Source organism: Spinacia oleracea, chromosome 1 (genome assembly GCF_020520425.1).
Source record: "Spinacia oleracea cultivar Varoflay chromosome 1, BTI_SOV_V1, whole genome shotgun sequence".
NCBI lineage: Eukaryota > Viridiplantae > Streptophyta > Magnoliopsida > Caryophyllales > Amaranthaceae > Spinacia > Spinacia oleracea.
Window position 1 is genome coordinate 85,453,315 of NC_079487.1, and position 27,747 is coordinate 85,481,061.

The 27,747-nt window shown below is 35.9% G+C and overlaps 3 protein-coding genes across 5 annotated transcripts; 1 reads left to right on the forward strand and 2 right to left on the reverse strand.

Moving 5' to 3' along the window:
* Window positions 1–5,778: 5,778 nt before the first annotated feature.
* On the reverse strand, window positions 5,779–14,154 carry LOC110775031 (uncharacterized). 2 transcript variants are annotated; one of them, XM_021979634.2, is made up of 6 exons: window positions 13,689–14,151; window positions 13,511–13,566; window positions 13,066–13,120; window positions 12,817–12,897; window positions 12,463–12,728; window positions 5,779–6,180 (listed from the first exon to the last, which is right to left on the reverse strand). In XM_021979634.2, exons 1-5 carry the CDS (start codon window positions 13,912–13,914, stop codon window positions 12,499–12,501), a joined length of 648 nt encoding a protein of 215 aa, XP_021835326.1. In that variant the 5' UTR covers window positions 13,915–14,151; the 3' UTR covers window positions 5,779–6,180; window positions 12,463–12,498. The 2 variants fall into 2 exon arrangements, with proteins under 2 accessions (XP_021835326.1, XP_056691359.1); XM_056835381.1 differs by lacking the exon at window positions 5,779–6,180 and adding an exon at window positions 10,394–10,946 and having other exon boundaries at window positions 13,689–14,154.
* A 4,654-nt stretch (window positions 14,155–18,808) lies between these two features.
* Window positions 18,809–21,149, forward strand: LOC110775032 (uncharacterized). Its single transcript, XM_021979635.2, has 4 exons — window positions 18,809–19,569; window positions 20,149–20,219; window positions 20,509–20,695; window positions 20,834–21,149. The coding sequence occupies exons 1-4, from the start codon at window positions 19,471–19,473 to the stop codon at window positions 20,966–20,968; spliced, it is 492 nt and encodes a 163-aa protein (XP_021835327.1). The 5' UTR covers window positions 18,809–19,470; the 3' UTR covers window positions 20,969–21,149.
* A 1,054-nt stretch (window positions 21,150–22,203) lies between these two features.
* LOC110775033 (uncharacterized) lies at window positions 22,204–25,969 on the reverse strand. Of its 2 annotated transcripts, XM_021979637.2 has the most exons (4): window positions 25,682–25,967; window positions 25,250–25,435; window positions 24,903–25,126; window positions 22,204–23,872 (listed from the first exon to the last, which is right to left on the reverse strand). In XM_021979637.2, the coding sequence occupies exons 1-4, from the start codon at window positions 25,764–25,766 to the stop codon at window positions 22,454–22,456; spliced, it is 1,914 nt and encodes a 637-aa protein (XP_021835329.2). In that variant the 5' UTR covers window positions 25,767–25,967; the 3' UTR covers window positions 22,204–22,453. The 2 variants fall into 2 exon arrangements, with proteins under 2 accessions (XP_021835329.2, XP_021835328.2); XM_021979636.2 differs by having other exon boundaries at window positions 24,903–25,435; window positions 25,682–25,969.
* Between the last annotated feature and the right edge of the window lie 1,778 nt (window positions 25,970–27,747).

Here is a 27,747-nt window from a genome sequence, read left to right on the forward strand (position 1 = left end):
GGGCGAAAATTCGAAAATTTATTATTCAAACTAATTTCCGATTACATGTATTTTTAGGGATTAAAATCTAGGTCATAAAATTTTAAAACATTTCAATTTTAACAAATTTTATGGTGGTTTTTAATCATAGGATCCTAATTAGATTATCAATTAATTATGAAATTCAAATCAAATTCTAAATTATTTGAAATTCAACAAATTAATTACAAATTAGGTTGTATAATTAACAGGATTAGGCTTTAAAATTGTTAAACATATACAGTAGGTCAATCATAGATTCAAGATTTACATACAAGATTCGCAAATATTTAATTTAACATCATAAATTTACAAATTTTGCGTTCGAAAAACTAAAACCTCCGAAAAGTCATAGTTAGGCTTCGAATTTGGGAATTCTGGGTTCGGCGACAAATCTTTGATTTTTGTCAAAATTTTAAAACGTTGTTTACATGCAAAATTCACTATGAAATTATAAGATTCCGACCATTATTGACAAAACAGCCGAAAAATCCTGCGAATATATAATTAAATAATCGCACGAATTTGCAATTAATTACATACACGAAATTAATCACCACTTTAATTCATTGCAAATTTATAAAATTTAATCCATTTTAACTATAATTGATTATGGAGTTAATTAGAGGCTCGTGATACCACTGTTAGGTTATGAAAAATATAAAGAATATAATTCATGCGGAAAAACCATAAAGCCAGGAATCCAAATTAATTGTCACATAGTCAATTAGCATAATTAGGATACATACAATGTGATGTGTGCCTTCCCTAGCTGCTCCCGAACCGAACAAGAACAAGTTTAGGACTCCAAATGTCGCCCCTCCGTAGATAGTCCACAACACGTTCGGATCCGCCTCATATTTAATTAACTAGAATATTATCTAAGGTTTTATGTGCACTCGGGAAACTTATTATAATATTAGGCAAGTATTAAATTCTCTCTTGAATCTAATAATGTAGAATAGTATATTGAATTGCATTATAAATTGTGATCATGAACCACATATTTATAGGGTGGAAATAAAGGAGTTTGAATTCTACTAGGAATCGAATAACTAAATCCATTAGGATTCTAGTTAAACAATATCATTGGAATTTTAGGTTTAATCAAATACCTAAGTATTTCAGATTTAACTAAAATATCCAATTTGAGTAGAATTAGGAAAACACGATTACTTGACAACCAAGTAATCCTAACCGGCCAAGGCATTGCATGCGTGTAGCACGCACAGCCCGCATCCCCGCAGCACGCAAGCCCACGAGTGGCGCTGCTGCTTGCTCGGTTGGCCTAAGGGCGCTGGGCACTGGGAGCAAGCACGCGGCCCATTTCGGCGTTGCTTTTCTTAGCCTGCTTTGCTCGCCCTGCTTTGCGGGCGCGGGCTCGCTGGGCGCTGGGCCTGGCGCTTGCGCTGGGCATTGCGTCTTGCAAGCTCGTTCGTCGATCGTTCGTACGTCGCGCTTCCGATTCGTTTTCCGATTCCGGAATTCATTTCCGATTCGAAAAAATATTTAATATTTCCAATTCCGGAATTTATTTCCGATTCGAACAAATATTTACCGATTCTGACAATATTTCCGATTCCGGTAATATTTCCGTTTCCTGTAATATTTCCGATTCCGGCAATATTTCTATTTCCTATAATATTTTCCGATACGTACCATGTTTCCGTTTCCGGCAACATCTACGACCTGGATAATATTTATATTTCCGTCATGATCCATATTTCCGTTTCCGACAATATCATCATTTCCGGAGCATTCTATATTTTGCCTTTTGACGATTTCAGCTCCCACAGGAACCAAGATCCGTCGTTTCCGAATGTTCATAAATAGAGTATTTAATGAATAATATATTCACTCAAATACTTGATCCGTTCACGTACTATTTGTGTGACCCTACGGGTTCAGTCAAGAGTAAGTTGTGGATTAATATTTATTAGTTCCACTTGAACTGAAGCGGCCTCTAGCTAGAGCATTCTATATTTTGCCTTTTGTCTCACTTGATCTCACTGAATTATTAACGTTGTTTAATAATTAATATTGAACCGTATTTATTAGACTTAGCATTCAATGCATACTTGGACCAATGGCATTATTTCCTTCACATATGTATATACTCCCTTCGTATTTATTTAAGATATACACTTCACCGGACACGGGTATTAAGAAGTAGAATCGAATGAAATAAATTAATAAAACAAGTGGGGTTGGTTAGATATTTTAATAAGTAAAACAAGTGGGGACCATGTCATTTTAGGCGGGTGGGGGGTGGAAGTGGGGTGTAGATAGATTATTTAATTAGATGGTGGGGTTGATAAGTTACTAAAAATGGCAAGTGTATCTCTTAAATAAATACGGTCGGAAAAGGCAAGTGTATCACTTAAATAAATACAGAGGGAGTAATTTGTAATTAACAACATGAAACCTAATTCCCAATTCAAATTCTTAATTCAACCAATGGTTTGAAACCTAATTCCCAATTCGAATTCCTATTTAAAATTCCCAATTTCCTAATTCAAATTATGAAATTATTATGCTAATTAATAAACATGAAAACCTAACCTAATTCCAATTTGTGACCATGAAAACGCAAAACAACAACATCACCAATAATCTTGTTACAACACGCACCTTGTAGCATTTGACTTTCAGGTTATACAAGATTGATTGGTGCTCGAAGACGCACCCTACGATGGAGATTCTTGATCAGATGGGCGGGAACATACACCTTGCGCCAGATCGCAGTAATCAGAGATGGGTTATAAAGGCTGTAATTTTGAAGATGGAACATTGTCGCAAAATGGAGGAGATTACAATTAGAGAGAGTTTCAGTTTGGGGAGAACGCAAATCACTAAAAGGGTATTTTTGGTTTTTTATAGGAGTGCGCTAAAGCAAGTAAAGGTTGTGTATAGCAATTGTGTTTAATTGACCTTATTGTGACTTGATATTCAAATGAGTAACAAACTCTGAACATACAAGAAATTCTGTCAGGAGAATAACATCATTAACACATGCATATGCACAATAGCGCTAATAGAAATCTTTTATTTCATTAGTGGTGTAATCTAAGAAAATATTTGGTTTTATACCTCGTAATAAATTCAGGTAGTTTTTCCATGAAAACTATTTCTAAGCAAACATTTCACGCAAATTTAACAAAGGCAAATTTGCCAAAAACAACCTATTATAACCATTTTTTTTGCAAAATACAACCTTTTATAAAAAGTTTTGCAAAAACAGACCTAAAAGTAAAAATAATTTGCAAAAGGCAGCATTTTCCCATTTTCAGGCGTTGACCCTCAAATCTCCGGTTTGACTTGGCCGGTTTTACTTATGGCACCCACTTTCCCTCCATTTTTATCACTTAAACCCATTTTGGAGCCAAAATAAAACCCCAAAATTACAGCTTTCTCTCTGTTCTTCATCCTCCACCAAATTTTTTTTCCTATCTTCTTGCTTCATCCTCGTTCTTCATGTTGCTATACTAAGTGATTTTCGACACTCAACCACTAATTTTTGGTAAGTTTTGTTCATTAATTTTGCCTAATTTTATTGTAGGAAACTTAGGGTTTTTTCCCCCCAATTTTGTGAATTGATTTTGTTTTGTTGATGGAATTACAGGACCATGTTGATGCCTTCCTCTTTCCTTTTTTGGGTGCCATTGAAGTACAGCAAAGCAAGAAAATTCAGAGCAAAAAAGGGAATAAAATGAGTGCAAAAAGTTCAGAATTTTTACCCAAAAATGGAAACTAAACATCATTTTAAGTAGTTGAAGAAAGTGACGTTTGGAATTGAATGACTTACAACATTCAATGGAGGTTCGTTGTTTGCAGAGCTTCATTAATGGCGTTTCTTCACCTTCTTTTTGTCTTTCCAGAAGTTTTTTTCTAGGTTTTAAGGGAGTGGGTTTTATATGGGAGGAAAAATGGAGGGAAAAGGGTGAAAATAAGAAAAAACGGCCTCACGTGACTACGTGACCATCACATGCCAAGTCAAACCGGAGAATTGAGAGTCAACGCCTGAAAATGGGAATAGGCTGCCTTTTGCAAATTATTTTTACTTATAGTCTATTTTTGCAAAAAAAATTATAAAAGGTTGTTTTTTGCAAAAAAAAAAATGATTATAAAAGGTTCGCAAATTCCTTTAACAAATTCACTTTTTCTAATAATTTGAATGAAGATTTGTGAATTATAATGTTTATTTTACCATTGTAAACAAGGTAAACGATAACGAATAAAGTTCTCGTTTGAGAAACTTTGTTAGCATCTCAAATCATATTGTCTTTGATCTTTTTGAATTGACTTGTATCAATTGGCTGAAAATAAAAGTCTTACAGGAAAAAAAAGATAAATAATTATTAAGCGCATTAGAAATAACTCTTATGTATGAAATTAGGGGACGTATTTAAAATAAAATAAAATAAAAATTTCAAAAAGATATCGAGGATAAAAAAAGAGGACATGAGATGCAAAAGTGACTTAGAAATATAGTTATCGGGATATCTTCATCCAAACATTCAATTATATAATGTGGAAAAAAAATTGGGTGAAAGGTTGTAAAGGTGCTCACATTTTTAATACTCGAGTCGAAGGTCTGTTACCTTCACATAACTTGGAGGATCAGATTGTTCTTGTTACAGTAATCAGAGTACTTAAAATATAAAAAATTGTGAAAGTTGTTTTATTTTATTTAACTTTGAAAATATCATTTTTCATTTAGAGTTCAGCATAGTTGGACATGGCTCCATTTTAACGATATGGTAAAATTTTATTTTATTTCCCCATCGACTCAAGTTTATGATAGTGCGTTTTTGCACTATTCTTGCCCAAATTCTTATATGAGACTGTCCTCACCATCAACTGAGGGTGAGACCAGTTCACACTTGCGAATTTAAGTATGTTACTTCTATAGTTTAGACATGTTACTTTTTTTTATATAATTTGAGAGGAGGTACTTTTTTTAGTTTAGGTATGTTACTTCTATAGTTTAGACATGTTACTTTTTTTTATATAATTTGAGAGGAGGTACTTTTTTTAGTTTAGGTATGTTACTTCTATAGTTTATACATGTTACTTTTTTTATACGGAGTAGTTTTAGGGGAGATACCTTCTTAGTTTAGATATGTTACTTCTATAGTTTAGACATGTTACTTTTTTTTTTTTATACGGAGTAGTTTTAGGGGAGGTACCTTTTTAGTTTAGGTATGTTACTTCTATAGTTTAGAGTTTAGACATGTTATTTTTTTTATACGGATTAGTTTTAGGAGAGGTACGTTCTTAGTTTATGTATTACTTTTATAGTTTAGACATGTTACTTTTTTTTATATAATTTTAGATGAGGTACTTTTTTAGTTTAAGTATGTTACTTTTTTTTTTTATACGGAATAGTTTTAGGAGAGGTACATTTTTAGTTTAGGTATGTTACTTCTATAGTTTAGACATGTTACTTTTTTTTATATAATTTTAGAGGAGGTACTTTTTTAGTTTAGGTATGTTACTTCTATAGTTTAGACATGTTACTTTTTTTTTTTAGTTTTAGGGGAGGTACGCTATTGGTTTCGCGTTCGTCACACCATCAAATTGATGGTGTGACTGGTCTCACAGGAGACGCGTTGCTATTCTTGTTAGAAGTTATTTCCCTTAGTAATTGTTTTACCGGTTTTTTCATGAAATGCCCCTAACATAACAAAGTGAAATATGTCGATGGTGGAATGATCAACTCTAATTGGTAATAAGACACCTCCAAGTACACAGACAAGGTAAAAACAGGAGTAATTTCGATCTTCAAACGAGACATCAAATATCAGTTTCACAACAGATGCCGAAACATCAAAATTTTACATATCAGGGGATTCAGTTCTGAGAGAAAAAAGGAGCTAACTTGTACAATTGTTCCATAGGCTTAACAGTCTCCAGTTAACATACATCATCCCCCTAGCTGACAATAGTCTTCTCCTATCACTACCACTACCACTACCACAGCTACCAACAAATATATTAACACAAGTTGTGATTATTTATTGGTTCGAAGACTAATATCAAAGATGAAGATCACCTCTTGCCCCGTAAAGACGCCATTTATGCACATACGTGGTGGTGCTGGTCTAACAAACAAACTACTCATCCTCACAGCTGGAGTCTGAGATTTCAGAACCTAGAGGCCTGTAGTGAGCACAACAAGAGAGTACGTAAATACATAAATAATAACTAGATTGTGCAAATTAAAAAATTATGCATACTTAAGAACATAACATCCACAGAAAAAATGACTCGGTAGGAGGAAAAGTAGAAAGCTACTACCGCATAATATGTACATTTCCATACAGATATACAAACAAAAAACTCATACTTCCTATGTTGAGAATCAACAAGTGTGCACAAAAATAAAGATAAGTAGGCAAAAAACAAGGGTGCAATATTTGTACATGGCTGACCTTAAATCTTATGTTCACAGATGAGCTCAAATGAGTTTCATTATTAGCGTAATATCATAAAGTACAAGTTTGGAGGGAATCAGCAAGTCAACCCTCTCTACCAAACACCATGTCAAAAGCTAGAGTACAAACCCTAAATACTTCAGAAACAGGAAGTGAAATTGCTGTTATGTATCTGGAAACTTTTCACATATATGTATCAATTAGCAAATGCCTATATACAGTAAGCTACAAACCAAATCTATAGGTTCTTGTTTGGTCATCTTCTAGCCTATCATATTGTGCAATTACTCTAGTGCGTCAAATGAAACTCGCGCACAGTCTGTTCTGATGGGTCAGATGTCTGCAGCCTGCTAATTCTTGCAGAAAGACACTTTTTTTTGCTGATGTCTTATTACTGCGAAGTGGCTGTTTCTAATAAATCCTTGACTATGGAGACAACTAACATAACTTCTACTCCGTACTTCATAGCAAATAGAAAGGACCAAAGGAGAATTCAGCTAAATGTTTGATTTAGTTAAGCGTAATACAAGAACGTCAGCTTGAAAGTGTCGAGAAAGGGTAAAAAAAACCAAAGTGCTATCCTCGCTTTGGTTGACCAGAATCTGAATAGTTTCTAGAACTATATGGCACTCGGAGCAAGAGTCGCCTGATTCTTTTCAAGTACCTATATATGCTGTAGAAACTAGGAAGGTACTTTAATATACACATCCTGCTAACTGCCGACTTGATAGTGCATGCATACGGACATACAACTTATAATTCTTATTCTTTAGATGCTTTGTGAAAATTCTTGAGATACGCTAAAATGTATATAAAGGATTTATCTTTATCCTTCTTTCTACACAGTGTGTTCCGTGTTTGCTAGCATCTTTTTGGAATTTCTTGTTAGCCATTGAATTGTATCATTACTTTTAGTCTCGGCGCGCTTTTGACTTGCAAACAGCAGTCACAGCACTAGCAAATAATTAAGAGATTATTCATGATAGTGGATCTTTTCTTCCAATTCGATTTTCACATTTCCAGATTTAGTTTAATTTAATTATCAATCTCTTAAGATAAGGATGTTTGGTTAAATATGAGATTATGGATGAAAAATTATCATCCTATTGTCCGTTCTGAAGCACTTGTATGATTGAAATACAGTTACATTAGACTGTAGCTAAGCACATTATTTCATAAAGTACACACTTTTACCACAATGTCTAATTTGGTCGTCTCCACACACTCCACGATTCCTCACCAATATGTATCTCACAAGATTTTCTCCAACAAAATGATTACAAATTGGCATGCCATATTAATAGCCCCTCCCATACGTTAAATTCAAGTCCGACAGTCCACTTCACAAGATTAATAGATGGCAGTCTAAAGGCCTCCTATTAAGAACTCTCTCTGTCCCAAAATAATTTATAACTTGGCTTTATATGCTAACTTTCACCACTAATTTAAGGGGAAAAAAGTTTGACCTTAACAGATAAATATAGTTACATAAATTGCGAAAAACTATTTCTAATAGTCGATTTCAGGAAAAGGAAGTGAAAATGTGGTGGGAGTATGAGTTCTAAGTGCCAGCTAATATTGGTAAAATAAATTCACGAATGAATTATTCCCTATATCCATTACCCATGACTCCATGAGTCCATGCTTATGTTTTTTCAGATTTGGGGAGCTATGTCTCTGCATCCTAAATTCCAACTAGAGGTAATTTCACATAACCCAAGAAGAATAAACATGTTATGGATTAATTTTAGTTAACCAGCCAAACACATACTTATGATGCTAGGATGTCAGCTTGACGGAATGACAGGTGTTAAGACAATCTTACAGATCAAAATTGCCTGGAAGCAACAAGTTCATAGATCAAAAGAAAACTGTAGCAAACAATAGCATTTTAGCTAATGGAATCAGCAATTCAGAACCAAATCAAGACTTACAAATGGACGTAGCTATCCTTTAAGAACAAGTCTTTTCCCTCTCAAAAAAAAAACAAAACAAGTCTTACCGGATCAACTTGTTTGCTAAAATTGCTACAACAGATCAACTGAACTAATGCACCAAGGTTATCAGGATTTCAGACAGTATGTTTGATCAATATTAAAGGGAAAATTGTGACATAAGACCTTTTATAACCAAAAGTTTATGAAATAAGACCTTTTATAAAAAAAAATTAAAAACAATGTGAGAAAGCACCTTACGGAGTACATGACATTTTCTATTAAAAAACAAAATAAGACACCTTTCTACCAAATTCCGGCGACATAGTCATATGTCTGGCCTTTAACCCTCTACTTTTCCCTCTAATTTTATGTGTGTATCTCACGCATTTTTTTCACTCAGTTGCTGCCCTGTACTTGCCTTTTTAAAAAAGTTCTACCAAATTCATTTTTTCTCTCTCGTGTGGAGGAAACCTTATGGGAAAAATCTACCAGGGTCTTCAACAAAATTCATGGCAATCAACTCTTCAAATTCAAAAAGAAGAAAAAAAATCTGGTTTAACTAGACCTATGTATGCAGCAGTTATTTTGGTGGCGGTGTATAGATGAGAATCTTGAATTTGGGAAATCTATGACTAAGAAATAGTCAAGAGAGGCTGCAAATTCTTCTAATGAATTTATGATAAATCAATTTGTTGATGAGAAGAAAAAGCCCCTAATGAATTTTGCGATGAGTCTGAATCAGTGTTACCTAATTCTCTAATCACCCCACGAACCGCGAACCGCAAAAGGTGAATTATAACATGAAAGTGGTACAATTTTAGTCTAATTTAGCAACATAAGTAGCGAATTGCGAACCCGTACCCAGTCTCATACTAGCGAATCAGGTAACAGTGGGTCTGATAATCTTCAGTGAGGTCACTTACACATGTCACAGACCCTTGTGCCAAACATCGAAAGAGAAATATACAACAGAGAGATGAGAAGAGTGAAAGGCGGTGGAAAAGATTTGAGGAAGTTGAAAAGAGTAGAGTGGTGTGAGACGCATACATAAAATTAGAGGGAAAACAAGAGGTCAAAGGCTGGAGGTTTGACTATTTGGCTGGAATCCGGCAAAAGGGTTTCAAATAAGGTGTATCCTCACAATATTTGTTATAAAAGGTCTTTTTTCACAAACTGTTGGTTATAAAAGGTCCATTTTTAAGGTACAATTACAAAGGTTTCATCCATTAAAAAAGGCCAAAAAGCCCTTTTAGCCTTTATCTCTACAAAGAAAACTGCAAGATGCTATGCTGAACAAGTGAACAAAAAACAAGCACTGCTACGTATCAAGCCCAATAGATAAATTCATTAAGATAAGACTCACCAGCAGATGAAGTGAAAATTGTAAACTAAAAAGAGCAGGCTATAAAAACTTGCAGAAACTAAAAAATGTTGGAAAAACTTTAGTCTGTTTATAGGAAACATAAACTCAATCACAATAGCCAATTAGTGACAGAGACGTCTCACTTTGTTGAACTTTTATTAAATATGTCTAATGGAAAAAATAAGAACTTTTCAAAAGATCATATGATTAAGAAACTTTATCATCTATTTTCATAAGTAATATTGAGTCCCCTTCTGTTCCGATGGTGCATAATATTTAGCCTTAAAGGCTTAAATGCTTAAACAAACAAGTAAATTTTAGACCAATCCTACCCAACAAAAGAGTTACCATTATTCTCTCTTGCATTAAATGTAGTATCTTCACTAGAGACCTAACACACAACAGGCTGTAGGAACTGTCTCGCCTACAAATCTAGAGTATCTGTCTAGTGCTCGTTTAATTATCTATTCCAAATTCGCAAGCATAAGCATCTAGACAAAAACTTGCTTTCCACACATTTCTTCTCTTCCGACCATTGCTTAGTCTCTCTATTAACACATAACCTTTTGCTTTCTGACTTAGCTAAGTAACCTAACCTTCTGTAATAGATTGCATAAACAGAAAATAGAACTAAGGAAGAAAAGAAAGATAGTTGATTGTAATTCAACGCGATTAAATCGTCAAATTGGGGCTACAATCCATGCACATTCGAATGGCTGGATAGAGTGGAAACTCCCTAAACAAAGTTACTCAAAACAAAATAAAACTTCTCAACAATATTCATCATAAACTTCCCTCTCAATGATCTCCTTCATACATAACTCCTAGTTGCCTTCCTCCTCAAGGTAAGAATAATTAACTTATTTGTATTACCTAAAGTGTCCCTTCCCCTATACTTGATGCATTACACCATCTCCCAATATCTTCCCAACAGCAGGATACATGCCTGACTGTTGTCATTGTTGTTTGCAAACATGATATAAGCAGAACCCTTTCCTTGAATTTAATCAGATATGTTTACATGGAAATCCAACGGAACAGGTTGTAGGAGGAAGGAACTGCCTCTAGAATATCCCTTCAATGCTTGTTTGATTACCCTCTCTCCATGAGTATCCATGGAATGAATACATAATAAATCTTCTCTGCCCCTTTACAAACAGGTCTTTCCTTGCACCAACATGTAAAAATTTTCTGCATATAACCTACAAGCTGTTAGAATCACACGTACACAGGAACCCTGGGTGCATAAATCTATGCGCTCCGAACAAGAACTACAATAGCTACCAGCAATACTTTGGTATGAGAACAGAACAGTTACACAAACGAAAAAGGGAATCTGAGGTACTTGCCACCATTTCCCTCATCTAGGAAACAAAAACCTCAATGGCAATAATCAATTGAAGTAAATGATGAAGCTTCACTTTACTTTGTAGACAGGACCAACAATCCAGAGTGAACAGAAAGAGGAGTAAAATGAAGAAGAATGCAAAAAGTGTAGGAATATTAACATAGAAAGTTGTTTACTCAATCCATCCCTTGTCATTACTCTTTGAAATGTTCCTTACTAAGTGCATCACACTTTTTTCTGGAAAAATGTGTTTTGACTACTGTTACTCCTAAGTTAGGCCACCCCCCCACCCCCACCTCCCTTCTTTCTCTCTAACATATTTTTCTCTTACAACCCTTCGCCATTCCCTTATGTTGCAAGTACAAATAGATGGGCGGGGTACTGTCTTCTCTATTCTAGTTGCCCTTGTCAGTGGAAGGGATGAGAAAAAGTTCTTACCAGTTGAAGGCTAACAGCAATTATTTCCCTTGTCAGTGGAAGGGATGAGAAAAAGTTCTTACCAGTGGAAGGCTAACAGCACTTATTTGATAAACTCCTATGAATACTAGTTCATAACACATTTCTCCTCATACACAAATATGAGTAGAAATTTGTTATGAACTAGCATAACCGTATAGAGTCATTGCAAATTTAACATATCAAGAAGATCAATGCAATTAATATTTCTAGAAAAAAAAAAAACAATTGATTGATAAATACAAGCTTTCAAATGGTCTGTATCACTCCAAAAGGCAAAACAAACTAAGACAACAATTCAATATTCTGAATATTTTTCTCTTTGACTACTCTCCCTTACTTAAAAGCTTTTTCTAATTCTCATTTCCTTCTAACTAACCAACCATGTTCCTCTTCAAGCCACCCTACATAAACTAATTATGCAGATATGCATTCTCATAGCTATTCAGAAAATTTACTGTCTTCCAAGACATCCCATGATCACAAGTACCCACCTTCCCTTTCCCAAGTACATTATTTTTTTATCCATTAAGTTTTTGCCAAACCTTTTGCACTTTTTTCTAATTTTTTGTTTATTTGAAGATTGTTGAAAACCATTTCTGCTTTTAAAATTTTACAGGGGCTTAATTTTGTTTATAGGTTGATGTTGAAAGAAAAAACTCAGGGGCCTAATTTTTAACATTAGAGCAGGGTCTCCACAATATTCGGGCCAGGGCTGGCCACCACCAACCTAAGGAAAGCTACAAAGTTCTAACAAAGTGACATTGTTAGATTTATGAGTTGTCCAAGTATCTTAGCTAGCCAATTTCAAATTCCGTGAAAGCAATATGTACATGCAGATTACAGAAAAATTTATTAGATCATCATAAAATAAAATGAAAAAGTAACTGATGATACACCTACCATGTAAGAACATCTGAGAGCCACTTTACCAGTATCTTAATCCTCATCAATATCTACAGGTTGCACGGGACCCAGAGGCCCCTTTACGCCTCCATTGGTTTCACCAAGAAGTTCACGAGCAGCTTTCTGCAGAAAGTCCTCTGCAGCCTCTCGTACAGATTTCATGTCACTTAACGGAGTTTTCCTCTTCTTCTGGATATTTCTCTCCGAGTACTTCATCCTACCTTCATCGCCCTTACTGATGGCCCTCATTCTTTTTCTTTGCTCTACAAAGTTGACGAAGACAATACATCAAATTCAAAGGAAAGTATAAGAAATTGTATTTCCAATAAAAGTAAGACACAGGCCTCCTACCAGCTGTAAGATCAGGCAAAGAGTGTTCAATAAAGCGCGTTGCTGCTTGGGTGTTCACTTTAGTACTAGGCCGCAAGGGTGCTTTGAAATAAGAGGAAGACATGAAAGGATTACTAATCACAATAAAGCGTAAGTTACTACCAAAAAAAAAAAATCAAAACAGTAATAATTTGTATAAAACATCGTGGTTTTCCAGCATAGACTCCAATTGCAAAAACAACCAACCCCACCAAAACTAGTGTTTAATACCTTTACTTATATCCACAAAGCGCTCGAGTTTTTCTTGATACCGGCTCAACCTATCCTATATAAGAAACCATAAGACAGAATCAATGAAGTGTAAGCTAAATCACTAAGTACAAATAACTACAGAAACTGCACATCTACCAACGAATATATTTGCAATGTTAATTTGACAAAACTACTAGGCAGGACAAAAACATCAAAATTTAAGAAAAAATATTAACAAACAAGAAATGATCAAGTTAATCTCTAAATAGATACTCTATTTTCTTTGTAGAAGACACCAAATTGATCACCCATATAATATTAACTTAAAACAGCACACAAAATTGATTAAAACATAAAATAGATAAAATTCACATAAAAATTAAACATCACGATAAAATACTTAACAAATTCCATTCACAATATATCCAAAAAATAGTAAAGAAAGGAAATATTTAAAGCATACCAGCTCTCCTTTGATTGGGTGGTGATCAGGGTAAACCCCACTGCATCTCAACCTCACTATATCAAAACAAAACAAACCAACAATAAATATCAAACTTTAGATTCATAAAAGAAAATCAAATTGGAAAACAAAGAGAAATTAAACAATAAAAATGATGAATTTAATAATTTATAATTACCAGAAAGAAGAACTGAAGTAAGTTTGGACAGCAAAAGAAGGGATTGAGCTCGTTCTAAAGGGGGTAATTGAGACAGAACATCAGGGTCAGAAGCAAGAGAGAGAAATTCATCAAATTTTGATTGAAGTTCATCAATGTTTGCCAATGTTCTTCTTACTCCTTCCATTACTTTTTCTGGGATTATCTTGCTGGCGCTGCTACTTTTACTATTATTCTCGGCCTCCATTGTTTCTGGGTATTTCACAAATCTAGGGTTTTGAACTTTGAAGGGGAGAGGGTTTTTCAATTGAAGATTGAATCCTGATGATTTTTTCCACAAATTTGAGCCGTTTATTAGGGGTTTTGAAGCAAAATGGTTTTATGGCGGCAGGTTGAACAAAAAAGCTGCAAAGTGTGGTTTTTATGTGTGCGTAATTATTCTTGTCTAATTTCTGGTACCATCACCTCATCGTTCGTTCGACCTGAATTTGTAACATCATCTCGGATTCTTAGTTATTTTATTGTCATAGCGAACTCTATTGCGCACTTGGGCAGTTGGGTGTACACGTAAAAAAAAATACGTATCTAACACTTAAAAGGTCAATTACAATTTACAAGTCTATAACCCTCATTACTAGGGTGTTGAATCGGGTCATTGATTCGGTTTCGGTTCGGTTCATCGGTTCGGATTGGAACCGGTTTATTTTGTTATCGGTTCGGTTCGGGTCGGGTTGAAAAATTAACGGTTCGGGTTATGTGGTGCGGGTTCTTATCGGGTCGGGTCATAAACGGGTTAGGTCGGGTTCATATCGGTTCGGGTTATAATTGCGTCGGGTTCATATTGGGTCGGGTTCATATCGGGTCGGGTCGGATTGTAGTCGGGTCGGGTCAATTCGGTTTTGGTTTGTTAACGGGTTTAGCCGGATTGTAATCGGGTCGGGTTCATATCGGATCGGGTTCATGTTTAGTCAGATCAATTCGGATGCAAATTACAAACAATGTCGGATTAATTCTTAGGTTATAAGCTTATAAGGTATTGAATTAGATCAATTTAGTTTAATGATGATTAGATGATTAGTCAGTTGAATACGAGTCAATAAAAGAGCGCAAGGGTAATAAAGCAATACAAATTCATGAGTTTTATACCTTTTTAACATTGTCAAGAATTAAGGAATATAACATTCTACATTTTATTACTCTAATAAGGTAATAACTGTTGAATTGATGATCATAATTAGTTTAAACGGTTTGAATTAAACGGGTTGTAAATCGGTTACAGGTTGTAAACGGTTCGCGTTCTAAACGGTCCGGGTTGTAAACGGCCCGGGTTGAAACAGTTCGGTTTGTAAACGGTCCGGGTTGAAACAGTTCGGGTAGTAAACGGTTCGGGTTGAAACAGTTCGGGCTGTGAACAGGTTTTTCCCGGGTTGAAACGGTTCGGGTTGAAATAAATCAGGTCATTTACGGTTTTCAGGTCCATTCGGTTCGGGTAGAAACGGTTCGGGTTGACGCATGGCAGTTTGTTATCGGGGTGCGTGTGGTGGAACGTCATTGTTGGCGCACCAGTGGTGGTGTAGTGTGGTGCAGTGGTGCGGTGGCGCGGTGGATCCATAGTTATATGACTTATATCCTGAGATTAAGTGAGTGAGTTTGAGTGATATAAAGTGAGTTTGAGTGATATTGAGTGAGTGAGATATTGGGTTTATGTGGGAATTGAAGGAGAAGGAGAGGAGAGAGAGAAGGAAATGAGCATTTGTGAGTTTGTGCGGCCGGAAGAATGGAAGGAAATTAAAAGAAAACCTACAGACTACCAAGAGTCAGAGATTACCGACGTTCAACTTCCAATTTGTTTTCTTTTATATTATTTTAGCAGGTATTCAGGTACCCGTTTAAATAAAAGAACGGCCCGTGCCCTGACCCGGATACCTAGATATTTTCTCTGGTCGGGTACCCGGGTCGATTATTTTTTAAAAAACTAAAAATTACCTGGTTAATATGTGTCAGGTAGGCGGGTTAACGGGTCGGTAATGCGGGTCGATTTTTTTTAACACCCCTACTTGTGCTGGGTTTGTTTTTTTTCTTTATTTTTAAAAGAAGGAATATATGCTTGGCCACATGTTTTTTAAGGGGTGATACTTATGTGTCAGCCACGCGTCTTCATAACGATGTTGCTTACATGTCCTTAAAATAGAGATGGTTATCTTTTTCAAATACTAGGTATTGATTGATGTAACACTATAATATATTATTGGAGGAAAGATGAATCAAAATTATTCTTTCCTTGTTAAAGGCTATAACATGAAGCATTGGTTGTATGGTCAAAATTGACCTACAAAAAGCATATGATTGTGTTGAATGGTCGTTCGTGCAATGTTTATTCAGCTTCGTGGGCTTCCCTCACAGATTGTGACTTGGATTATGAGTTGCTTGACCACAATTTCTTATTGCTTCAATGTTAATGGTGACATTACAATTCTAATCAAGGCAAAACGAGGCTTAAAACAAGGGGATCCCCTCTCCTTTTATTTTTTCGTGCTTTGTATAGAATATCTCAGCAGGTCCTTGGTCAATTGTAGCTAAATCCAAATTTTCACTTCCATCCTCGATGTAGAAAGATTAACCTTACTCATGTCTGCTTTGCAGATGATCTTCTTCTATTTGCTCGAGGTGATATTGGTTCCATCAAAGAAATGTATGCTACTTTTTAGAATTTCTCTTATGCCTCTGGTTTAAATGCTAATCTAAGTAAGAGTTCTATTTACTTTGATGGTGTGAAACCTGAGTTGCAGATGGAGATAATTGAAGAGTTCAAGTTTGAGAAAGGAAGTCTCCCTTTCAAATACTTAGGGGTTCCTTTATCGACTAGGAAACCCACAGTCTTACAATGTCAACCTCTTATTCAAAAGGTGCTACATATAATTGATTCTTGGTAAGCTAAACTCTTACTTATGCAGGCAGGATTCATCTTATCAAGTCAGTCCTCAGTAGCTTACATTCATATTGGTGCCAAGTTTTCATCATTCCTAAAAAGGTGTTAAAGGTAATTCAATCAGCTTGTAGGTCTTTCCTTAATTTGGATTGGTAGTACATGTCTTTCTAGGAAACCTTTGGTTGCTTGGAAAATTCTCTTCCACCCAAAGAATGCAGGTGGACTTAACATTACTTGCATGTACATTTTAAATTAGGATGCCATATGCAAATTGTTGTGGAATGTGATTCGGAAGAAGGATAAGATGTGGATCAAATGGATCCACACCTATTATGTGAAAAATAGAGATGTTCTTCTATTGGAAGTTATGCAGGCCTCCTTGATTCTTAGGAAAACTTTGGATGCCAAAAGTTATCTAGAACACGATCCTCAACTCCTCACAAAGTCTTGAAATGCCTATCATGCTACTTGAGGACCTTGGGATCAGGTTCCATGGAAGAAAATGATAAGCAACAACTTTCCTCCCTCTAAAAGTATCTTCATCACTTGGCTTGCTTTACATGAGCGCTTAACTACTTCGGATAGGCTAAGCAAATTTGGAGTCAATATAGATGTATGTTTTGCAAGCAGGAAAATGAAACTTTGGAACACTTCTTCTTTGAGTGTTAGTTTACTGTTGCTGTTTGGGAATTTCTTCTTGGGTGTATGGGCTTTCACAAAAAGTATGGAAATTGGCATATGGAGGTAAAGTTTTCCAGCCTTCATATTAGAAGGAACGCCAAGAAGCACCAAATCTACAGATTGACTATGACCATTGTTGTTCAAATGATCTGGTAAAAGGAATATAAGAAGATTTCAGAATCGATCCCAGGATGCTAGCTATTTGCTAAAATGGATTTTTCTTATTATTCTCGTGAGATGTTATATTTGTAAGAAGTTTGCCTTCTTTTAAGGGGATTGTTAGTGTAGTATGCCATTTTGGTCCTTCTAGTTTGTACTTGGCTGCTTAGCCTTTTTTCCTTCATATTTGGTTAATAAATTTGAACATTTACCTAAAAGAATGACTTACTTTTTGCTAACAACCCAAAACTTTGACTTATTCCCATCATCCTTTCCTCAAAATTAAAAGCACAACTATTTTATAGAAAAGAGGTAGTGTACATTGTATATTAAACCTACTCAAAAATTAAAACTTTCAAACATTTTTCATTGTTAGAGATGGAAAAAGAGGCGGGTTGGGTGGGTTATGGGTAGGTTTGGTGGGTCGTGGGTCGGGGATAGTTGACATGTGGCACGCCTCAGTAAAAGTCAATGTGGGACGGGTCGTGGGTTGTGTGACTTGTGCTGGAAAAAATGGGCACAATACGTGGTGGTTCGTGGGTTACGTGGGTCGTGGGTCATGGTGGGTTGTGCGGGTCGAGTGGGTCCCATGGATTTGGTGGGTTGCAACAGATTTTGGAGCTTGATGTGCTCCGATGGGTCCGGTTAATCATGTGGGTTTGGGGAGTTTAGACGAGTTTTAGGAGTCGATGTGAGTCAGGTGGATTTGGACGATTACTTAAGCGTTAAAAAATTACAAATTTTATATGAATTTAAATTCATTAATTTTATGTCTTTGACATAACTCGCCTAACCCGAATATTTTTTTGATGTGTCATGGGTCGAGTTTTTCCAACACATACCATTCCGACCCACGCCGTCAGAGCCAACACAACCATAAGTGGATCCAACCCACGTGATCCATTATAAGTTGTGTCATAGTGGATTGAATCAGACCCGACCCACTGACATATCTAGCCATAGTTAAAACTTAAAAATAAGGGACTTAGAAATAAGGGATGCACCATTTACGTTTTCCTTGGTTGAGTTGAATTGTTCATTCATGGATGGACCCACAAGGTTACAACCAGAAGTTTTGGCAAAGGGTAGTCTTGTAAAATCACACACAAATTAACCCAACATGTCACCATGCCAATCTCACATGATTACATGAACCATTACAAATACTCCGTGTACAAATGTACAATGTTCAAAGCTTGGCCTTTTTTTATGGCCCCCCTAAAACCAGGAAGATAACAAGTCTTATGCAATAGCCAAACAGCCATAAATAAACCCCTTTTTCTTTTTTGAGAAATAAAAATATCGTTTTTTATTTACTTTTTGAGGATAACCCCATTTTTTTAATTGATCAAAAGCCCACCATATCTATTTATATCTTCAAAATTTATCGAATATGGGAAAGATAACAACCAAAATACAGTGTACTCTTGAAAACAGGGGAAAACAGAGGAAATAGAAAGGAAAAAAAAAAGGAAAAAAAAAAGGGATTTTTATGGAAAGGGTGGAAAAATCATGGCTTCCTTGTAATGTCTTCCAAAGAAAGAAAGAAAGCTCCTTTGTTTTCTCTCTCCTCTTTTTCTGTCAATTTTATGAAAACATTTATGACAGAAATACCCTTTAATTGCTTTGTTGCATAGTTTCAGAGAGAGAGGAGAGAGTGCCACAAATCCACGATGCCTTCCAAGTTCCATCTTCATCACAAACCACCAACTCTCTTTCTCAAATATATTTTCAGAGGGGCCCTTTTTGGGGTTTTCACATCTCTTCCCATTCAATGTTCCACAGGAAGAGAAAGTGAAGAAACTTCAGCCTTTTCTTCTCTCTTATTAGCCCTTTTCACGCTACCCCCTCTTAACCTTTTTTCTCTCTCCTCTTTTTCATCAAACCTTATCTTTCTCTCTCCTAGGGTTTCTTCTGTTATTCCCCTGTTTCTGATTTGTTTTTCTAGGGTTTCTTGATTTTTTGTGGGATTTTGGTTGATGGGTATTTGATTTTGAGCAAAAGGGTGTTTTTTTTCTTGTTGTTGTTTGATTCATGGATTCTCGTCGATCAAGTTCTTCTGGTGTTGATGAGGTGACTAAAATTAGGCAAAAGCATCAGTCTTTGTTGCAAGATTACTTGGTCTTGCAAAAGGTTTGTTCTTGATTGCTTATTTTCTCGAATTCTTATTGATTTTGCTGATTTCAGTTAGTTTGCTGATTTTTTCCTGGATTGCTTTATTTTTTCGATTTTTTCTTGATTTTGCTGATTTCTGTTGGTTAGATTATGTGGACAATTTTGATCTGTTTGGTTTGGTTTGGTGTGTGGAATTGGTTGTATCTTCTGCTTAGTAGTTCTGATGTCTGAGAAAATTTTGAGGTGTGTAAGTTTCAAGTTAACCACAGTGGAATTTTCAAGGGTTTGATTTAAATTTTGAGTTAATCACAGTGGAATTTTATGGGTTTGAGTTAATTACAGTTGAATCTTTCCGGGTTTGATGTTAATTGAGTTGATCATTATCGAATTGTATTATGTTATTGATTAATTTGAGTTGATCATAGTTGAACTTTTTAGGGTTCGATTTAATTTGAGTTTCATTGGGGTTATATGCTTTCTAATTTGTGAGACTTATTCGAAATGGAAGAGGGGTGAATTGTGGGGATTTCCTTTTATAAGATTTTTTTAGTATAGATGATTTAATTATAACTAGTTCATTGTGTCCTTTTATATTAGGAATGTGTATCAAAGAAGAGAAAGCTAAAGGAATCAAAGGAAAAGAAAGATACCCTTTTGGATGAAATCAGGTAATTTTATATGACAACAAGTGTATGATTAGCAATCTTCTTTTCTTGTAAGAAATATGTGTGCAAACTGTTGAATAGTAATCCTTGTGATGGTTTTCGCAACTGAAAAGATCCCCCGTTCTGCAATGAAGATGTTGGGATTATACTTTGCTGATAAGAACTACTCGTGTACTAGAGCTGAACCATGCTTAAGTCATAAACCATCATCACCTTTTTTTTTATTTTGCAAGAGTTACTCTTCCATATACTTGGCCGCCAAGCATTACTATTATTTTTCACTGGATTTCAGATTCTTGAAGCGGAGACGCAACCTCCTACTGAGGTTGCAATCACCAAATTCAGAACAACAGGAAGATTTTGTTGAGTCACAGAAGACACATGCTAAATATGAAGTAGGACCAAGTGGAAGATACGCTGGTACTAGTGAACCACCGTTGCAAAATTCACGGCCAACAACGGGTTCTATTTGGAATTCTGTAAGTTCCTAGGGTTTTTATTTTGGGGATTTCACTGCAATATACTTTATAGGTCTACTACTACTGGTACATGCCTTTGCAGCAGGATTGTTTGGATTATTACATGATGTCTGATTGGTGATTTTTGTTGTAATGCAGGCTAGCCTCGCCAACGAGGAGGTGGGTTTTCCATCAGTGAAATTAGGGAAGAAGCCTAAGGATTTGTTTACTAATGGTAAAAGAGCTGAGAAAAGGAAAATTTCTTGGCAAGACCCGTTGGCGTTGAAGGTTTGAGTTTTTCAGCGCTTCAGAGAAGTACTTACAATTTGTGCAGACCACTTAAATTGACCTTGTATTAGTGAATCATTCTTTTCTTCTACTAGTAGGTTGTTTCTGAGAATACATATAGAGTAAATGTCAATGCTTTGGCAACTTATGTAATGGAGTTTATATATATATAAGGAAGTTTGATAAAGATTGCCAAATTCTACACGTTTCTGACTTGATAATTTCTTTTATGATTACTGTGATTTTTAGAGTGTTTGGAACAGAATTGAAACAGATGTCTTTTCCCCTTCTTTTCATTAATGTATTCTGTTCTGGTATCCCCTCTTCTACAATTTTGGTGCTTCAGATTGTTTGCAGAATGTTCTTAATGCAGGTGACTGCATAAAAAAAAAGCATTCTAAAATCTCGATCATACTTCAAAATCACACAATTACAGGAGATGGACACAAAAATCTCAGAGTTTTTCCCATTATTCAAGTTAAAATCCCAGTCTAAAACACTGAAGCTGTCAAATACAAGTAATTGTTATACTGTCTAAATCATCAACAACAACACAACTAAGGATGGAAACTATCTGGGGATACAAACTCTTATATATGGTTAATTAGTTAAGCATCGAAACTAATTAGTTAAGCAATGAAACTAAATAGTTAAGCTATCAAAGTGGTCTTTCCGGTAAGGCGGTCTTACGCAAAAGTTGCCGATCTGGGGAAGTTTGCTAAAATTGTCTTTTTACGTTTAGTGATACTGTGAAACTTCAAACTCGTAGGATCATAAGTTCATAACCATCATTTACTTGCTGCAAGCTAAGTTCTCCTACCCCTCTTTCCTGACGCATCTATTTTCACCTCTTTCAGAACACGTTGTATCATTTTTAATGACGACATTATGATGCTACTCTTGAATGTTCTGTCTGAAAACTACCACAGGTCATGTAGAATCTTGGTACAAGTCAAAATGGGGCTACAGCACCATATCCTGTTCCACTACTTTCGTAAGTACTTTACAACAATGTTCCGCTTGGTTGTGCACGGGTCGGGTACCTAATACACTATAAATCAATAATAAGAATGTTCTTTAAAAGTAAAGCAGGACCAAAGAGATAGAGATCAGATGTTGATACGAAATAATCCATTGTTTCTGGTTCGTGTTTTCCCCTGTCTGCAGGTAGTTGAATTATCACACTTCCAACTATGGATAGTAGCTGAGTTTAGTCTGTCATGAAATGGGTTCATCACATCTTATTTAACACAATTTATAACTTTATTGAGATCCAAATAGAAATTTGAGTCAGCCTGACAACCTGAATTATACATCATAGATCTCACACCTGGTTATGGATATCTAGTCTAATAAGTGATTGCTCAACAAATAGCAAAAAATGATTGAATTTCGCATTTGCCAATTGTGGTGGAAGTTCAGCAAATTTCCTTGGATAAAGATTAAAACCTTTGAGTTTTGCAGTTAGTTGAATCCCAGCAGTTTTCATTTTCATTCAAGTGCTGCATCTTGTGAACCTTTCTCACCTTCATCTGCTTCCTTGTGCATGTTTGACACAACTATGAGACAGCCACCAATTTCCCGAAGCATATTCATGTGCTTACTACTCTTTCTGTGATTAGCCATTGTTGCTTCATCATAAGTTCCTTCATTGCACATCTTGCAGTGCCACAACTTCACAGGTTTCCCATCCATCTCTTGGCTATTGTAATCACTTTTCTCCAATTCTTCTGTCTCTGCTTCATCCCCCTCTAGTCCAGTCTTAACTGTGTTCAACGAGTCGACTATTCCTTGTTCGCTTACTTGGATTTTGCGCGGCTCTGTTCTTGTATTTGTTTTTTCTTGCTCATTCATGAGACCCTCTTCTCCCTCATCTTTTGAGATATCAATTGAATCAGAATCCATATTACCAGCCTCTTGATCAGCCAACCCTGCCTTAGCCTTGTGTTTTTTCCCTTGAAAATGATCATTTAGGTTTTTCTCTGATGCAGCCGATACTTGGCATAGTGAACAGTACCATTTCTTTGCATCCACATTTTTTTCCTTGGCTGGTTCACCACAATTACCACTCATTCCTTGACCAACTCCAAGCTTAGCCTCCTTCGCTTTGTGCTTTTTTCCTTGGAGATGGCTTTTTAAGAGTGTCTCGGAAGTAACAGATAACTGACACAAAGAACACTCCCATTTCTTGGCAACTAGGCTTTTCTTTTCCTCTGTCAGCTGCACTTTGCTTTTCTCTTCCTCCATTGGTTGCACTTGACTTGTCTCTTCGTCCACAGGAAGCACTTGGCTTTTCTCTTCCTCCGTAGTCTGTACTTGACTTACCATTTGCTCCATAGGTTGCACTTGGCCTACCAATTGTTCCATAGGCTGCATTGAATTCTCAACTGAATAGCTGTCTGTGCTAATATTGCTGGCTGTGTTGCCAGATATAGTCACCGCTTCCTTTGCTTTGTGCTTCTTTCCTTGGAGATGACTTTTTAGGAGTGCCTCGGAAGTTACAGATAACTGACATAAAGAGCACTCCCATTTCTTGGTAACTAGACTTTTCTTTTCATCCATCGGCTGCACTTGGCTTTTCTCTTCCTCCATAGGCTGCACTTTGTTTACATGCACGTCGCTTACTGCTTGCTCCATAGGGTGCATTGAATTCTCAACTGAATAGCTGTCTGCACTAGTATTACTAGTATTGCTGCCTGTGTCACCAGATTTAGTCACTGCTTCTTTTGCTTTGTGCTTTTTCCCATGGAGATGAAGATTCAACCCTCCTGCTGATGTAGCAGAAACTCCGCACAAGGAGCAATACCACTTCTTCTTCTGCAATGCACCAGAAGCTGTCTCTTCGTCACTTACTACTACTGATGTTTCAGCTTTCCTTTTCCTGCCAGAAATGCCTGAACTAGGCATAGCCTGCAGAACCATGATAAAAAAACACATATTTGTCAAATTCCAACTAAAAAATTAATTGTAAATTTTTCCATAACCAAGGAGACTAAAATGAACATGAATCAAGATTGATATATCAATTAGCTACAACAATAGGTAACCAGTTTACTGACAGCACGAATAAGGTATTGCTAAATACCTATACGAATATATCCGCTGATCAGCTACCATAATGGAACATTAAGGATTGCTCTAAAATTGGGAAAGGCCTTATAAAGATCAAACATATCACTGGACAAGAACATCCTGATGTATTAAGCATATGAACTACCAGTCTGACACAGTTGAAGTGCATATTGGTTATCCGTGAAGCACTTCAAGAATTTAACAATACCTCCAAAATCATCATTGTCTAATGATGATCATCTAAATGACCTGTAGCTCCAGAAAGCCAATGAAAAAAATCTAAAATCAAGTCTATATCATGTTTACAGCTAACAGAAAACACTAAATCAACACATTGGTGTTTAGCTTTCTCGATGCACATATTGAGAACAACAAGTCTTAGGACTGTTAATGACCAGACCATGTCAACAGGAGAAGAACCCTAGTTCAATCTCCACAACAACATCATTGTATCCAAACTCTAAACACTTTTATTTAAACACAACCCCCCTATTTGGTCAAGAAAAGTCGAAATAGTCGAAAGCACCCACAGATATATAAAAATTCCTTCGAGATTGAAACTTTATCTCGGTGATAGGTTCACCGTAGCTCGTCAACATGCACACTCCACTTGCACCGCCCCAAACAAAAGAACACAAATGTAGTGAACTACACCATCCCAACAATTCAATGCCCATAACCTTTAGACAACAACATTACAATTTCATATATGCCTATCATAATTTACAGTCACATATACACATATATCATGCATTTCAGAATTGATTAACAACAAGCAATCCAAAGGCTCAAACAATAATAAAAAAAAAACACTCGATTTCGAGCTCCAAATAAATCAAGATCTCATGGTGAAGAAAAACCCCCTCACCTGGCCCAATACTTCTTCCCCACCAACTCCAGCCACATATTTTCCTGCAACTTGAGCAGCAACCAAACTAGGGTCCCGTTCGAAAGGCCTTTTTCCCAATTCAACTTCGTCATGAATTTGCTGCTTCTCCCCTTCATCTCCAAACACATTATTCTTAATTTGCAAGGGATCATCAATCCCACCAATCAATTTCACATTCTTTCCAAATTCATCAACAGAACTCCCTACATTCAGCAAATTTTTATGAAAATAAGATGGTCCGTCCCGAAAACCCAAAAACCCATATGAATTATTCATTAACATACAAGGATCAACATAATTAGAATCCCTATAAAAACGCCTCATACCCATGCTTTGTTCCTCCATCATAATCTCCATCCTAACCTCGGCTTCGAGCTCTCGGCGTCGAATGATCTGCGAAGCAATGATCTCTTCCCTAATCTTCTTCTTCTCCATATCTATCTCTAATTGTACTACCTCCATTAATGAGTTCTTCCCACCACCATCTTCTTCCTTCTTCATCAGAAATTCCCCTAAAAAACACATTATTTAAATGAAAATCAAGAAAAGATTCAACCTTAAAATTAACCATTTGAGTTATAAAGATTCTGTTGGGGTTCAGCAAATTATCTCGAAAACTTTGAAAAAATAAAGAATATGTTTAACAAAACAGCAAAAAAAATTGATTTTTTTTTTTTTTTTTTTTATCAACAATTTAGCTAGGGTTCTGGGTTTTTTGGGTTTTAACAACTTGATTTGTAGAGTTTAAAAAAACTAACCTTGCATTTGCAAACTATGATCAACCAATAATGTGGGAATTTTTGAAATTGAATTGGGATTTTCTTGTGAAATATCGTCTTCCATGAGGGAGAAGTGAATATTTAGGTTTTGAAGAATTGATTTGGGAGAAAACAGAGGAATAAGGAAGGAGAGAACAGAGTGACTGAAACGGAAGTGAAGAATTAAATCGAATATTAATTGCACCAATTTATTTTTTGTAAGGATAAAAAATAAATTATTACAAATAAATAAATGAAAGTCGAATTTTAATCTGAAAGACCTTTTGATCGCACCAAAAACCATGAACACTTTTCTGTTGTCTTTTGTTATTCTCCATGCATGCAAAATGTTGTGGGTACCACACTTGACACTCCCATGTAAAATGGTGTATTATTTAAGATCAAATTAGTTTAACTTATTTCCAAAAAAAAAAGTTATATATATATATATATATAAGTTTAACTTAATTACTTTATTCGGAATGTCGACAATTTCTGTGTAAGACTGCATAATTGAAAAGACCATCGTTTTGATGTTTAACTAATTGGTTCTATTGCTTAACTAATTTGTTTTTATTTCTTAACTTATTAATTTCGTTGCTAAACTAATTAGTTTAATTGCTCAATTAATTAGTTCTGATGTGGGGTTTTTCGGGATGCTGACGTGTACACACTTTCAATGAGGTATCTGGTATACGCGGGCACAATATTCGAGACAACCTGCAAAACAAGAATATTTATGTAGGAACATTCCCTCTAATGGCTTAACTAAATATTTATTAGAGAGAGAGAGAGTGTTTAAAGAGAAGGCAGAGCAAAATAAAGAAACTATAGTGGGAATGAATTGAATGTTCTTTCACCTTTGGAATTGGACTATGTATAGTGCTAGGATTTTGGGAATTGTTCCCAAAACCTAGCTACTCCCTTCGTCCCTTAATACTCGACCTGTTTTGACTGGACATGTTTGCCAATGCACAACTTGGCCAGTGCACAACTTTGACCACCAATTTCTTTAACTAATTATAAAAACTTATAAAAATATTAATATTTTAAAAATATATATTAAGATGAAACCAACATTATATTATATACTAACATTTGTTTTCATATGCTAGAAATAAAATAGGGGGTCAAAGTGAATTATGTTTTTTTTTTTGGTGCGAATGAGCCACAAGGGCAATATAAATTACAAATGGGGGCGGGGGGATTCGAACCTGAGACCTATTGTACACAGGCCCTCAGTCTTAACCACTAGGCCAAGACATAATTGGTGTCAAAATGAATTATGTGAATAGTGCAAAAAGTCAAATTGGGTCGAGTATTAAGGGACAGAGAGAGTATCTGATTGGTTAATCTCTCTGAAGGAGACATGTGTTCTTTGTATGCTAAACTAGAGGCCTTAATGGGCCTCCTCAGATTAGGCTTTCAATGGCTTTTGAACCCATCCTTGGGGTTGTTCGTGGGCTATAGTTGGAGAAAGACTTTACAATTTCCTTGTTGATATGCCACGTGTTGTGACACGGATTAGTCATAGGAAACTCTTTTTTTTTACTCTTGTTGATTTGAGGAGGGATTTACATCCTTTAGCAGACTGACACGTGGCTGTTCGTTTTTACTCTTACCATTCTATAAATATGTTCACCATTTCACTTTCACTCTTTCATTTTTTAGTGACTTCAGAGAGTATTTTTTAGGGCGATTTTCGGCGTATGGCAAACACTAGTGAGGCGATTTCAAGCCACCTTCATCCACCGCTAGAATCTATCCATCATCTCTTGTACCTGAATTGTTCTTGAGGATCTTCCATTCCTTATATGATAACTTTGGAAAGCAGGAGTACGCCTTCTGTTTGATTCAAAAGTTAAATTTTTTTTCTTAGAAATTTTGTTTCTTTAGTTTGTCTATTTCTCTTAGTCAGCGCGGCAGGTCGTTTTGGTATTTAGAACGACGACTATTTGTCGACTGCTCCTTGTTTGTGGGGTTGATGCCCTACGTCCTAAACCAGACCTTCGCCTTCCCCTATGCGGGACACAATGGCAAGATTAGAGGAAGTAATAGTCGCGGAT

Excerpts from the sequence above, each read along its gene's own strand:
- LOC110775031 (XM_021979634.2), bottom strand. The coding sequence starts at position 13,914 with ATGGAGGCCGAGAATAATAGTAAAAGTAGCAGCGCCAGCAAGATAATC. Across the intron at positions 13,121-13,510 it reads ACCCAATCAAAGGAGAGCTG|GATAGGTTGAGCCGGTATCA; the intron begins GTATGCTTTAAA and ends TTTCTTATATAG. Across the intron at positions 12,898-13,065 it reads CTTTGTGGATATAAGTAAAG|CACCCTTGCGGCCTAGTACT; the intron begins GTATTAAACACT and ends CTTATTTCAAAG.
- LOC110775032 (XM_021979635.2), top strand. The coding sequence starts at position 19,471 with ATGGATTCTCGTCGATCAAGTTCTTCTGGTGTTGATGAGGTGACTAAA. Across the intron at positions 19,570-20,148 it reads ATTACTTGGTCTTGCAAAAG|GAATGTGTATCAAAGAAGAG; the intron begins GTTTGTTCTTGA and ends CTTTTATATTAG. Across the intron at positions 20,696-20,833 it reads CGGGTTCTATTTGGAATTCT|GCTAGCCTCGCCAACGAGGA; the intron begins GTAAGTTCCTAG and ends GTTGTAATGCAG.
- LOC110775033 (XM_021979636.2), bottom strand. The coding sequence starts at position 25,766 with ATGGAAGACGATATTTCACAAGAAAATCCCAATTCAATTTCAAAAATT. Across the intron at positions 25,436-25,681 it reads TCATAGTTTGCAAATGCAAG|GGGAATTTCTGATGAAGAAG; the intron begins GTTAGTTTTTTT and ends TGTGTTTTTTAG. Across the intron at positions 23,873-24,902 it reads GGGAAGAAGTATTGGGCCAG|GCTATGCCTAGTTCAGGCAT; the intron begins GTGAGGGGGTTT and ends ATGGTTCTGCAG.